This window comes from Felis catus, chromosome B3 (assembly GCF_018350175.1).
Source record: "Felis catus isolate Fca126 chromosome B3, F.catus_Fca126_mat1.0, whole genome shotgun sequence".
Lineage (NCBI taxonomy): Eukaryota > Metazoa > Chordata > Mammalia > Carnivora > Felidae > Felis > Felis catus.
Genome location: NC_058373.1, coordinates 116005841 through 116017480, shown reverse-complemented (window position 1 = coordinate 116017480; position 11640 = coordinate 116005841). Strand labels below are relative to the sequence as shown.

The 11640-nt window shown below is 49.7% G+C and overlaps 1 protein-coding gene across 1 annotated transcript in view; it reads right to left on the bottom strand.

The window, feature by feature from the left end:
* Positions 1-1510: 1510 nt before the first annotated feature.
* TTC9 (tetratricopeptide repeat domain 9) overlaps positions 1511-11640 on the bottom strand; it is a 33385-nt gene continuing 23255 nt past the window's right edge. The window contains exons 2-3 of the mRNA XM_023255792.2: positions 7709-7891; positions 1511-5766 (exon numbers count right to left, since the gene is read on the bottom strand). Of these exons, the coding sequence (XP_023111560.2) occupies positions 5687-5766; positions 7709-7891 (263 nt within the window). The 3' untranslated portion in view covers positions 1511-5686. The remainder of the gene's footprint in view (positions 5767-7708; positions 7892-11640) is intronic.

Below are 11640 nucleotides of genomic sequence, written 5' to 3'. Positions count from 1 at the left end.
CTCTTTCCTGATGGTCGCCATCCTCTTACAGCCCAGAAGCCACTGGCCTCTGGGTGGAACCACAGGGAGAAAACTGGATTGATCTTTGGATGGGACTGGAAGATACTTGGTTCTGAAAACCAGCAGGATTGTTCCAACTGATTGCTGTGCAGTCTCTGATATTTTGGGAGAGGGCATGTGAGAAAGTAAGTGGCTTCCTCTGCACGCCCCTCTACCCCACCCCCACCCCCACCAAGTACGTGTCCTATTTGAGTAGAGAGTAATCTGAGAGCCTACTGGGAGTTCCTTCCTTCTAGAGTGCAGTGTGGGAAAATGGAGGATGAACATACCGGTATTAGCCATACCATAACTGAGGAAACTGGGGCTCACCAGGAGGAGGGAAGAAAATGAATGTTTATTCCACGCTTAGCCTGTACTGGTCACTGGGCTAGGAGACGCCTGCTTCTTAATCCTACTGATAACCTTTTAAGGGATATAAAATTATCCCCATATATAGGGGAGGAAAATGAGGATCAGAAAAGTCAAGCAACTGCCCCAAGGTCACACAGCGAGTGGGTGTCAAAACTGGTATTCAAACAAAGCTCCGTGTGTCTGGGTGCTCTGATTTGTCTGTTGGTCTAGCTCACAGCACTCCTTCACCAGGCGGGTCGTTGGAAGCACCCCAGGATATTTTTTAAAAACTATAGTATCCTGAGTATTATCCCCAGGCGTCTGATTCAGTGGGTCTAAGGCAGAGGCTGAGATTATGTGTTTTTAAAAAGCTACTTCAAGTGATTCTGATGTTTTGGGAAGCACAGCACTGGGGCACGTGGCTTCTCTTCCAACCTGAGCCTCCTACAGTTCCTCCGTTTTCAGAAGCACAGATCCAGTCCAGGCCTGCATTTACCCCAAGTAACATTTGCCACTGAATCCATTAACCGTTCATTCCAGGCTCAGGGCTTAGTATTTATCGAGCACTTACTGTGTGCCAGGCATTGTGCTCAGCATTCGGGCTGCAAAGGTGAATAAACCATAGCACCTGTCTTGAGGAACGTGCAGGGAGTGAGCGAGACAAACATCAGTAGGAAGGTCCAATTCTTTGTAGCAAATGCTACCCACAGGTAGGCTTATGTTGCTTTAGAAGTACAGACCACGGGGTCAGGGAAAGCTTTTGAGCGGTGATGCCTTGGCGGAGTCCTATAGGAGTTAGCAAGACAAAGAGGGGATTGGAGGGCTGAGGCATGGCCTACTAGGCAGAAGGAACAGCATGGAAAGGCCCAGAGACCCAAAGCAGTGAGTTTGGAGAATCACAAGGGGCTGTGTGACTGTGGACCATAGGATACCGTTGGAAGAGGACCAGGAGGGCAGCCTGGAAGAGTCAGCGGGAGAAATTACCTAGGGAACCTTGTGTGCTATGCTTAAGATTTTTAAGCTGTGGAATGACATAATCAGACCGTGTTCTGGAAGAGGAACTCTCACAGAAATGACAGGGTGGACCGCAGGCAGAAGGAGGTGGCAACAGAGAAACAAATTAGTTGCAGAATTAAGAATTTATGTGTGTCAAAAAGCACCATAAACAAAATTTGAAAGCAAAGCACTTGGAAAGCCTATTTGGGATGTTTCTTGCCAAAAATAACGTTCTTAATAAAATTACAAATTGGTAATAAAGATAAACATAGCAATATCAAATAAATAGAAAAATCACAAAGAAACAAGTACAAATGGTCAGTAGGCATTTGAAGATGCTATTCACTAATAATTGAAGAAGCGTGAGTTCAAATAACACTGACATAACGTTATTTTCCTACCGAACTGGGAAAGGTTTGGCAAGCGACAGTACCCACTATTAGTGAGGGTGCGGGGAACAGGGCACTCTCAGGTCTGCAAACAGGAGAGTGCAAAGTGTAGTACAAACTTTCTGGAGGGCAGTCGGCAACATATAACAAAATTCTTAAAGGTAGCCAAGCAATTTCCTTCTTGGATTTTATCCCAAGGAAATGGCCATCGGTGTATGCAAAATTTAGCTACAAGAATGTCTGCTGCAACATTATTTACAGTCAAGATTGAGAACGAATGAAAATAATCGCTATTAGGAGATTGGTTACCAGATGAGAGCCCATCCACGTAATGGAGGTGCTGCTGAAAAAGTTGGAGAGACATACAAAAAAATGTTTCGTCCATGGTATAGGAAGTGAAGGAGTACAAAGTACAAAACAGTGTGTCTGATGTGCGACCATTTGTGTGTGACAAAAGAATATATACGCATATATTTGAAAATGCATAAGTGTTTTTGGAAGGATGTACAGCACGAGTAATTGGAGGGAACTAGATGCTGGCAGACAGGGTGGAAAGGAGATTTACTTCTTGCTGTAGAGCTTTTTGCCCTTTTTGAATTTTGTCTCTGTGCATGTATTACATATTCTGAAATAGAAATACACATTTTGAAAAGCAAGTTACTGAAGAGTATATACACTGTACTCCAGTTTTTGTCTTTAAAAAAAGAAACAACCCTGCACGGGCACGTCTACATTTATACCAAAAAGAACTTAACGATGAGTCCAAAAGGGTAGCTATGTTTGTCTTGGGTGGTAGGATGACGAGTTGGAGTTTGTCTCCCCCGCCCTCCCTAAATTTTCCACAATACACACGTGAGGCTTTCCTAGCAATAACAAGAAAAGTACAATTCTCCCCCCCCCCTCCCCCCCCAAAGAGTCTATCACAAAAGTCCAAGCAGGATGACGAAGCAGGTCACATCCAGGTTTAGTGCTCCAGGTCTAGTTCAGGGACATCTGCAAACAAAGCATGTGATCACAGTCCCTGCTTGGGGGAGGGATGGGAGAAGGAAGCTGAAGGTCTGCTAAGGTGAATAGACCTGATTTTGCTTACTCGCTCTCTTAAGTCCCTGTTGGACAAACGCACAGCAAACTCAATCCCTCCGCCCCAAACATCAAACAACACGGCCAAGGCAGCTTTTTACTTTGGGATCACTTATCTTTGGGTCACAGTGAATGGACTCCAGTAAGCACGTATGTGTGAATCACCAGACAATCTGGTTTCCCACATTTCTCTTTAGAAGGATGGCAACAGTCTTATCCCCACCTGTCCAGCCCTGCCCCAACTTACTGGATGAGGCAAGACCCTCTCTCCTGCTCCATGTTGGAGCAGTTAAGTCCAAATCCTTCCTGATGGCACGAGGGAGCAAAGGATGACCGTGCTGGCTGGAACTGGTTCTGCAGTCCACCTCTGACCTCATCCTCAACCTTCAGACCCTGACAAGCAGTTGGCCAACTCACAAGCCTTCCGGGCTGGAAGCTTGGGAACAGGGGAGTTTTACACACGTGCCTATGTTGCGTATGCTGTGGGATGGCTCTGATCTGGGAACATGTGAAACCACCCTGGAAGAAGAGGGCAGAGGCAAGGATATGGTAGGCGTGGGGGAGAATGTGGCAGCCTCTCCTCTTCCCCAGAGGTGAGCTACCGGCAAGCAACTACGAACCCCCCTAGAGATTCCTAGCACCTTCTCGAACCCTGGCCGGAAGCCTTTCAGGAGCTGTGTGAATATAACCTGGGCTTCTGGCTCCGGGGCCCCTCAGCGGTGATTAGATCCTTTAGTGGTAGAGCCTCTGATTACACAAATAACCCATAATTACCTTTGTGTTTCCTTTCAATCTCTACCTATAATTGTGAATCTTCCCCGATGGCTGGGGGAATGCTAGGTGGGTTGGGATATGTGCTGACATCAGAAAATAGAATGAACGATACGCAGAAATAACTGCTAGGTCTCAGATGTCTTTTCCTGGCCCGTCCCCACCCGGACCACTGGGGAGCCTAGTGTTAGGGACCTTTTTTTAACCTTGAGCTAAATACAAGAGGCAGCCCACGTGTGGTACCTACTATACCATTGGCACAGTCAAGGCTTTTCAACCTAATACACACTGTCCTGCTCTCGACTGGTTGTAACCGCTCAATATAACACTTTGTAGAGCACCTGCTACCGACTACAGAGTAGTTAGTGGCCAGAGCTCTGGAGTCAGACAGACCTGGTTCAAATCCTAGCTATGCCCCTTGGGGCCATGTAACCTTGGGATAGTTACTGTGTCTGGTTTTCAATTTCCTTCTCCACCTAATGGAAATAGTGTCTCGTGGGGTAACTGCATGAAAGAAATGAGATTATACATGTAAAGATCTGAGGACAGTGCATTTAATAAATGCTAACTATTAACATTATTGCATCTGTATATATTTTAATTTGTACAATATTGTCTCACTAGTCACACAAAAAAATACACGAAAGTGCTTTGAAAAATTTAAAGCATCATATAAATTAAAGGTGTCAGTGGTGATCATCTCATAGGAGTATTTCTCAACTCTTGCACCTCCTTAAAGACTGGGACTACATCCTATGTCCCACAGTGTATTGCACGACGATGGGCAAACAGTAAGCCCTCAGTAAATGCTTCTTATTTGACTGGAGCATCATGGCATAGCGTAAAGAGCGTCGATATCGGGAGACTAGGCTGGGATAAAATTCGTTTAAGGCAGGAGGGAGCCAGTCTGCAGTCATAATTTATTCATTCAACAAATATTTGTTGAACACATTCTATGTGCTAGATATTGAGTCCAGATAATTTCATCACAAGGAGGCCGTGCAAGTTCCCACAAAGCCAAGTCCCTGGGCAGTCTCCACGACACCAGCCCACTCTACTGCACAAAGGCGGCGGCCCACATTGTTCACCACCGGACAAACGGCCCATTGCTGTGGGGGAAGCCAGTCCTGCCCGGCTGGAAGTAGCTCTGAGAGTTGGGGGAGGGAGGGACAGTGAGAGAGTGGGCCGCTCCCAACAGAAATGACAGGAACTGCTGCCCGTGAATGTATCTTTATTTACACTCGGTCCACAGTTCGATCCCCAGTCCATACAATGCTCCTTCCCCTAGGCGTCAGCTCCCCTCCCCTCCGTCACCTATGCGGTCGGCCCCGGGCCCACTTCACCCTGCCCCTCTGCTGTCACAGCTGCCTGCTGGGTGGGAGTATGGCAGAATGGTATGTGTGGTCACCAGAGGGCACTGAGAGTGGGCTTCAGTGGCATGTGAAACCTGGCAGAGTCTCAGATCCCCAAGGCGGGGGAGAGAAGAAAGCCGAGACAACAAGTGAGGGAGGGAGGCAGGGGCTGAGGTTACGGGGGGTCGCGGTGGGGAATCCAGTGTACAAATTCAGGGTCTGTTGGCTTAACCGATGCTTCTGGTGTTTGTCTCATCCCCGCATTCGACACGGTTGCCTGGAGATGCTCTGGCGTGTTGGGAAAGCGTGGAGGGGTCCAGCCCGTGGTCTCCGTGCCTGCTGCCTCTGGGACGGTACACCTACCAGGCTCTGCCTCCGTCAGAAGCACTGGCCAAAGTCAAGGCTGCAACAGCATTCCCAGCCCGTAAGAGTCCTCTCCAGCTGTCCCCGAAGAAGTGAGGTCCCTCTCAGTAGCTGACCTACTAGAGAAGGGGACTCTCCATTGCGGGCAACCGACCAGATTCCCAAACTGTGGGTCTCCTTCTCTTCACACCGGGAGCAGACAGATTGTGGAGGAGTAGCAGGAGGAAGGAGGGGGAGCCGGAAGAAGTGGGGAGAAGGGAACAAAACCCAGGAGGGGCTCTTCATCGGGCTCTTCGCCTGAAGTCCCGGGTCTGGCGCAGGTGCAGCTCTAGGGAGGTGCCCTGGTTACATGGCTTCCTTCTCTCTCTGGGAACACCTGCTGAGTTTCATCTCTGTCAGCTGGATATACCGGATCACGTTGGTGTCTGCGAGGACAAAAGCACACCTTAGGGAACGCGTGGTGGGGGAACTGTGGGGTCTCTACGCAGATTCAGGTCAAAGCTGTGTCTGCAGATCACGGAGCCTGAGGGGGCGACCAGGAGTCCGGCCTCCCCTCCACCGCCCCTACCGAATGTGGACGGGTCACTGGGACCCAGGGGGCAGACGGGAAGGAGAGGAGAGCGGGGGACTCCCTCCACTTACTCCCAGGCAGCAGCAGATCCCAGTGGTGCTGAGTCAGCACAGCTGGTGGAGACTCTGGGGTTTCACCTCAGGCAAGTTACCAACTTCTCTGAGCCTCCTGTCTCATCCGCAGGAAACAGCCTCCATTTTTCAAATGCCTACTTTGGGCCGCGCTTGCTACCTTCATTATCCATTTAACCCTCGTTACAATCATCTCGAGTACCTGGCATCATCCTCACCGTGACAAAAGGGAGAGCTGAGCCCTGGAGAGATTAAGACGCCCAAGGAGACGCGCGGTCAGTGGTGCACCTGACTCGGCAGCCTGCCTCCCCTGGGGATCATGGTGCCTTCTTCACAAAATTGTTGCGAGGACCAAAATAGGTAAGTCTAAAAGCGCTTCATCCAATGAGCGATACATATTGAGGGAATGTAAATGTTTTCCAATCGAAGAGTTTAAAATGACTCTGCTTCATTGTCTTAAATATTTGTCTTGATCAGTAAGGTCAGGCACCACCTCGCCACAAATGGGGCATTCCCCCCCCCCCCCAATGTCAGGCATTGAATTAGTGACTGGGGCATGGCAGGGAACAGCCACCTAGCTCTACGCGCACCGCGATACAAGGGCTTCGGGGCTGCCTGGGATGCGACACTTCAGGAAGCAGAAATGGATGTCGTCTACTACTCAAAAATGCCAGCGGTAGCATCTAGAACGGTGCTGGCATATAGAAGCGTCCCAGAAAATTCTGTTAAACGAGTCCTTCGTCCTCACGTCTCCCTTAGTCTGTGCTATAGAACACAATTCATATGCAGAAAACAAATCAACAGCACATAAAAGGAAAGATAGGGGTGTTCTTTCGAACTATGGGGAGAAAAGTATACATTTGGACGTTGGCAAACTGGTCCTGAGGTTCTTAAAGACTTTTTGAAGGAGAATCGCATTTTTTAAAAAATCAGCCACGTGAACAACCATGGCAACATCAAGTCAAACTCAAGGCAAACATAGTAATGCCACCGGTTACCTCCTCAAAGAGGCTCTTCCTGACGACCCGGCCTAAAACAGCACCCCCCTTTACTCCTGATTCTTTTACACTGCTTTATTGTCCTCCTAGCACTTACCACTACTAAATATTACATTATCTGTCCATTTGTTTACTGTCCATCTTCCTCCGTCATAACGTAAGAAACCCCTTGAAGGTAGCAGCTTCCTTTGGTTCGCTATCTACGCAATACTTCCTGACCCATTGGACCCGCTCAATAAATATCCGTGGAATGAATGCATGGCTGAGCTGGTGGACATGAATTTAAGTGGGTGGTCCAGGTAATGCAGGTTCTAAGAAACGGCACTTGACCAGAGAAGTCAGAGCACACTTCCCGTAAGATGCCGAGCCCAGCGCCAAAGAGCATCCGTTCATATTCTGTCTCGCCAAGTGGAGCGCGAGATCCTCACAAGGGGGGACTATACCTTCTCAGTCACATCCCTGGCGCCCAGCACAAACTGTGGCATGCACTAAAAATTCAGTATGTATTTATTGAGTAAGTGAAAAGAGCCGGATCCTGGGTTGGAAAAAAAAAAAAAACCAAAAAACAAAACAAAGAATTCCATATTCTATTTGAAAGAGGTGCCCAAGCTCCCTGGAACCCAGACCCCAGGCAAATGCACGGACTGTTTACTCTCCTCATTCCAGGTCCTGGCCCACACTGGGCTGGCTGACGGTAAGAAAACAAAGCAATTGTCGCCTTCCTTACCTGTCGGCTGTCGGGTCCTTGCTTCTTTCAGGTAGTAGAGGGCTTTGTCATAGTCCCCAAGGTGGTAGAAGGCCACACCAGACCGGTAAAGGGCCTTGAAGTTCTCTCCTTCTTTCTTCAGGACTTTGAGGCAATACTCTTTGACTCGCTCATAGTTTACCAGCTCGGCCTGGAGCAGGCAGGCTACGGAGGGAGAGAGAAAGGAAGGGAAAAGTTATGAACACAGCAGACTCAGAATGTCTCTCTCTGGTTCTTTCTCCCTGCCCAGAAAAGGTTTAGTCGCGTTGGGGCTTCACATGGGATTTGTCATCAAATGATCCAGGGTCCTCGGGCTCAGTTTCATGACCAGCAAGCTGTGTGACCTTAAGTGAGTTACCTGGCGTGGCATTATGGGTCGAATTGTGTCCCCTCCAGAAAGATATGTTGGAGTCCTATTCTAACTCCCAGTACATCAGAATGTGACTTACTTGGAAATAGGACCTTTACAAAAAAGGTAATCAAGTTAAAGTAAGGTCGTTGGAGTGGGTCCTAATCCAATATGACTGGAGTCTTCATAAAAAAACACACTATAGACTGAATGTCTATGTTCCCCCCCCAAATTCATATGTTGAAAACCAGTCCCCGGTGAGATGGTATTTGGAGGTGGCTAGGTCATGAGGGTGGCACCCTCATGACTGGCATTAGTGCTCTTAGAAGAGACCTTAGAGAGCCCCCTTGCCCCTTCTGCCACGTGAGGACACAGCGAGAGGATGGCTGTCTGTGAACTAGGAAGCAGACTCTCACCAGACACCAAATCTACTACCTTGATCTTGGACTTCCCAGCCTTCAGAACTGTGAGGAATAACTGTGTTGTTAGAGCCACCTGATCCATGCTATTGTTACAGCAGCCCAAACAGACTAAGACAAGGGGAAGTTCGGACACAGAGACAGAAACACACGGAGCTCAGACGACATGAAGCGACACAGGGAAAACATGGCCATCTATTAGCCAAGGAATGCTCGAGGTCACCAGAAAGTAGGAGAGGAGCATGGGGCAGATTCTCCCTCACAGCCCTCACCTTGATCTGGAACTCTGACGCGAGAAATTTCCATCGTTTACGCCGCCAGCTTACGAGACTTTTGTGGTGGCAGCCCTAGGGATAAGCTCCAAGAAGCAATAACAATGCTAACTGTGGCTAATACTTGTCAAGTGCTCACCTTGTGCGGGGCGCTTGTGTCACTGCTTGTATTCCCTGACATGATCCTCGGGATACCATGAGGTAGGTCCTACTCTTCTTCCCATTTTACAGATGAGGAAGCTGAGGCCCAGAAAGATCAGGTCATTTCCCAAGGTCACATAACATGAGAGAGGCAAGGCTGAAATTTAAATCTAAGCTGCCAGGCTCCACAGCCCAAGTTCTTTATTGAGTTGGTGAGGGGATTTTCTAAAATAATGGCCATAAAGTATTTAACACGGGGCTTGGTACACAGTAAGTACCCAAAGTGTTATTTAATATTCTTACAATTCTTTTCAACCCTGCACCCCTTCAGGGACAACGGCCTCTGACTTTCTTCAAGTTCCCTTTCATACGAGTTTGTCTTTGCAGTTCCTGGGAGCAGGGACCTTTTGATGGGCCAGTTCCCAGATTGTACAGGGCACACCTCTGGACCCGCGAGGCCCCGTGTCCCTGCTGAGGCTGGCAGGTACCCATGGTGGGGCCCGTTCCTATTCTCTATCAGCCATCTCTGAGTAAATCATCCCTCCTTGAAACTTTCTCTCACCAGAAATCAGCCAGAGGGCCAGGGTCAGGGTCAGGGTCAGGGTCAGGGTCAGGAAGCGCGTGAGAACCTGGAGAGTGATGCCCTCTTTCCTCGTGTGCCCAGGGGCCTCCCTGCCTCACCCTACTCCCAGCCCTGCTGAGCTAGCTACCTCCCCCTCCGTGCGATCACTCAAATGTTTAGGAGGCAGTGAGCAAAGATGGTCTTACACATGACGGAGGCATTGCCAAAAAATGGGATGCAGGGCAGGGGGAAAGACACCCGTCTGCTTCTTGGAAGTGAATAAAGAGAGAATAAAAAGAGACGTAGGAAACAAAAGTGCTCTTCCCGCCAAGACCAGACTGGGTGGTGGTGAGAGAACGCGGACCTCCAGGCCTTGTGCTCCCATTTATCCTACATGAGACGAAGCATCGTCTCTTTGGGATGGAGACAAGTCAGTGATTGAAATCTTCAGGGGTCTAACTTCAGCTGTTTTGATCCTTTAAACAACCCCCCAGGGGTCAAAATTGCTGAGTAGGAGACCTAATGCCCTTTCACTGGGCATTCTGGGCAAAAATAAAACCCCAAAGCAAAAAAACCACATCCCTCTTGTAGGCTGAGGGGGAGGGGCACCACACAGTCTCTCTCAGGTTGAAGGTGTGAGAACCAGGAAGTGGAAAGTGAGTCGGCCTAGATCTAGAAACTGACCCATCAGGTTCCACAGGCCCCCCGGGGCAGAAAGCCAAAGGAGTTGACAGAAGTGACAGGCCTGCTAGTCCCTTGGGAGTGGGCGGCTTGGGTCACAGAGAACCAGGAGGGCTGGTGGCCAGGGGTCCATCCGGCGGAGCTCCTGCCACCAGCCTCCTCCTCTCCTCCATCAGCTGTGGGGACCCCTCTCCACCCACAAGCCGTTGGAGTCCGCCCAGCTGCTCACAGGGCTCTGTGGACAGGGAGGGGTTTCTCTCAAGGGGGTTCCTGTGCATGGCTACCCGTGTGGGACTCGGCTCCCACACCTGCTCCCAGAGCTAAAGGATTTCCGGTCTGGTTCCCACATGCCTCATTTGGCATCCTCACTGCCCGGGCGGGGCCACCCTCTTCCCATCTAGCCGTCCATCTTCAGACGGACACTTCTGTTTGCTGACCTGAGCAGCGTAGGAAGTGGACCTTTGTCTCTTTTAAAAACAGCTTTTGAATGTCTAAAATGAGGGTGGGGTGTTGGGGAAAGGAAGCAAAGAGGGCTGGGAATGGAAAAGATCCTCCTCCTCCGGGGCAAAAGGAAGGATAGCAATCAAATTCTGGGAATCGTTCCGTGCAAGTGTTGCAAATTCCCCTGCTGAGCCAGATCCGCTGGGAACTGTGATACCCGACTGTGGACCAGGGCTCAGACCGGGTGGGAGGTGGGGCCAGGCTGGTAAGGGGGTGGAGCCCCAGCTGGCACCACAGGCGGAGCCCAGGAAGACAGAGAGAGCTAGAGTTGGGTCTAAATGGGCTGCCGTCTGAAGGCTGGCCAGAGAGGTGGGATCCAGACGAGAAACCTGGGGTGCCAGGCCAGAGCTCTTAAGAGGCTCCAGGAGGGAGGGGGAAAGAGGCAGTCTGGAGAGCTGCCTGCAGCCCTACCTATAGGTGATTTTTAGGCACCCCTCTAGTTGGGTGGGGAGCTATTTAGGGTTCATATAACCAGCCCAAGGGAGAGGTAAGAGGGGGTGTTTGTAGGCATACTCTAAGGAGTGGAGAGAGTTCAGGAGAGGTTGATCGGCAGTCTCCTGATGTTCTTTCCACGTCGCTATGCCCACCACCCAGGGCCTGGGGATTATGGTGGACTTTTAGAATGGGTCACGTTATCCCACGGCCCTTTCTTCCTCTTAGTGGTTAATCCCTTACCCCATGTCAGAGATGGCGCTCAGTACCGTACGTATACCACACCTTTTCGTCTTCACGGTAACCATGAAGCAGGTTCTATTTTTATGCTTCTTACAAATGATGAAACCCAGTTCCAGAGAAATTAAGTAACTTACTGAAAGTCACTCAACTAGGAGGTGGTAGAATTATGATATTTACCCACTTCTGCCAGGATCCCCAGACTGTGCTCTTGACCATGGGTATCTGTGGGTCTGTGTTTGAAGCCCTCCAAAACCCAAGTAAGCCCTGGAAAAAGCCACGTCACCTGCGTAAACCACCTTTCTCTGTGTGGTAGG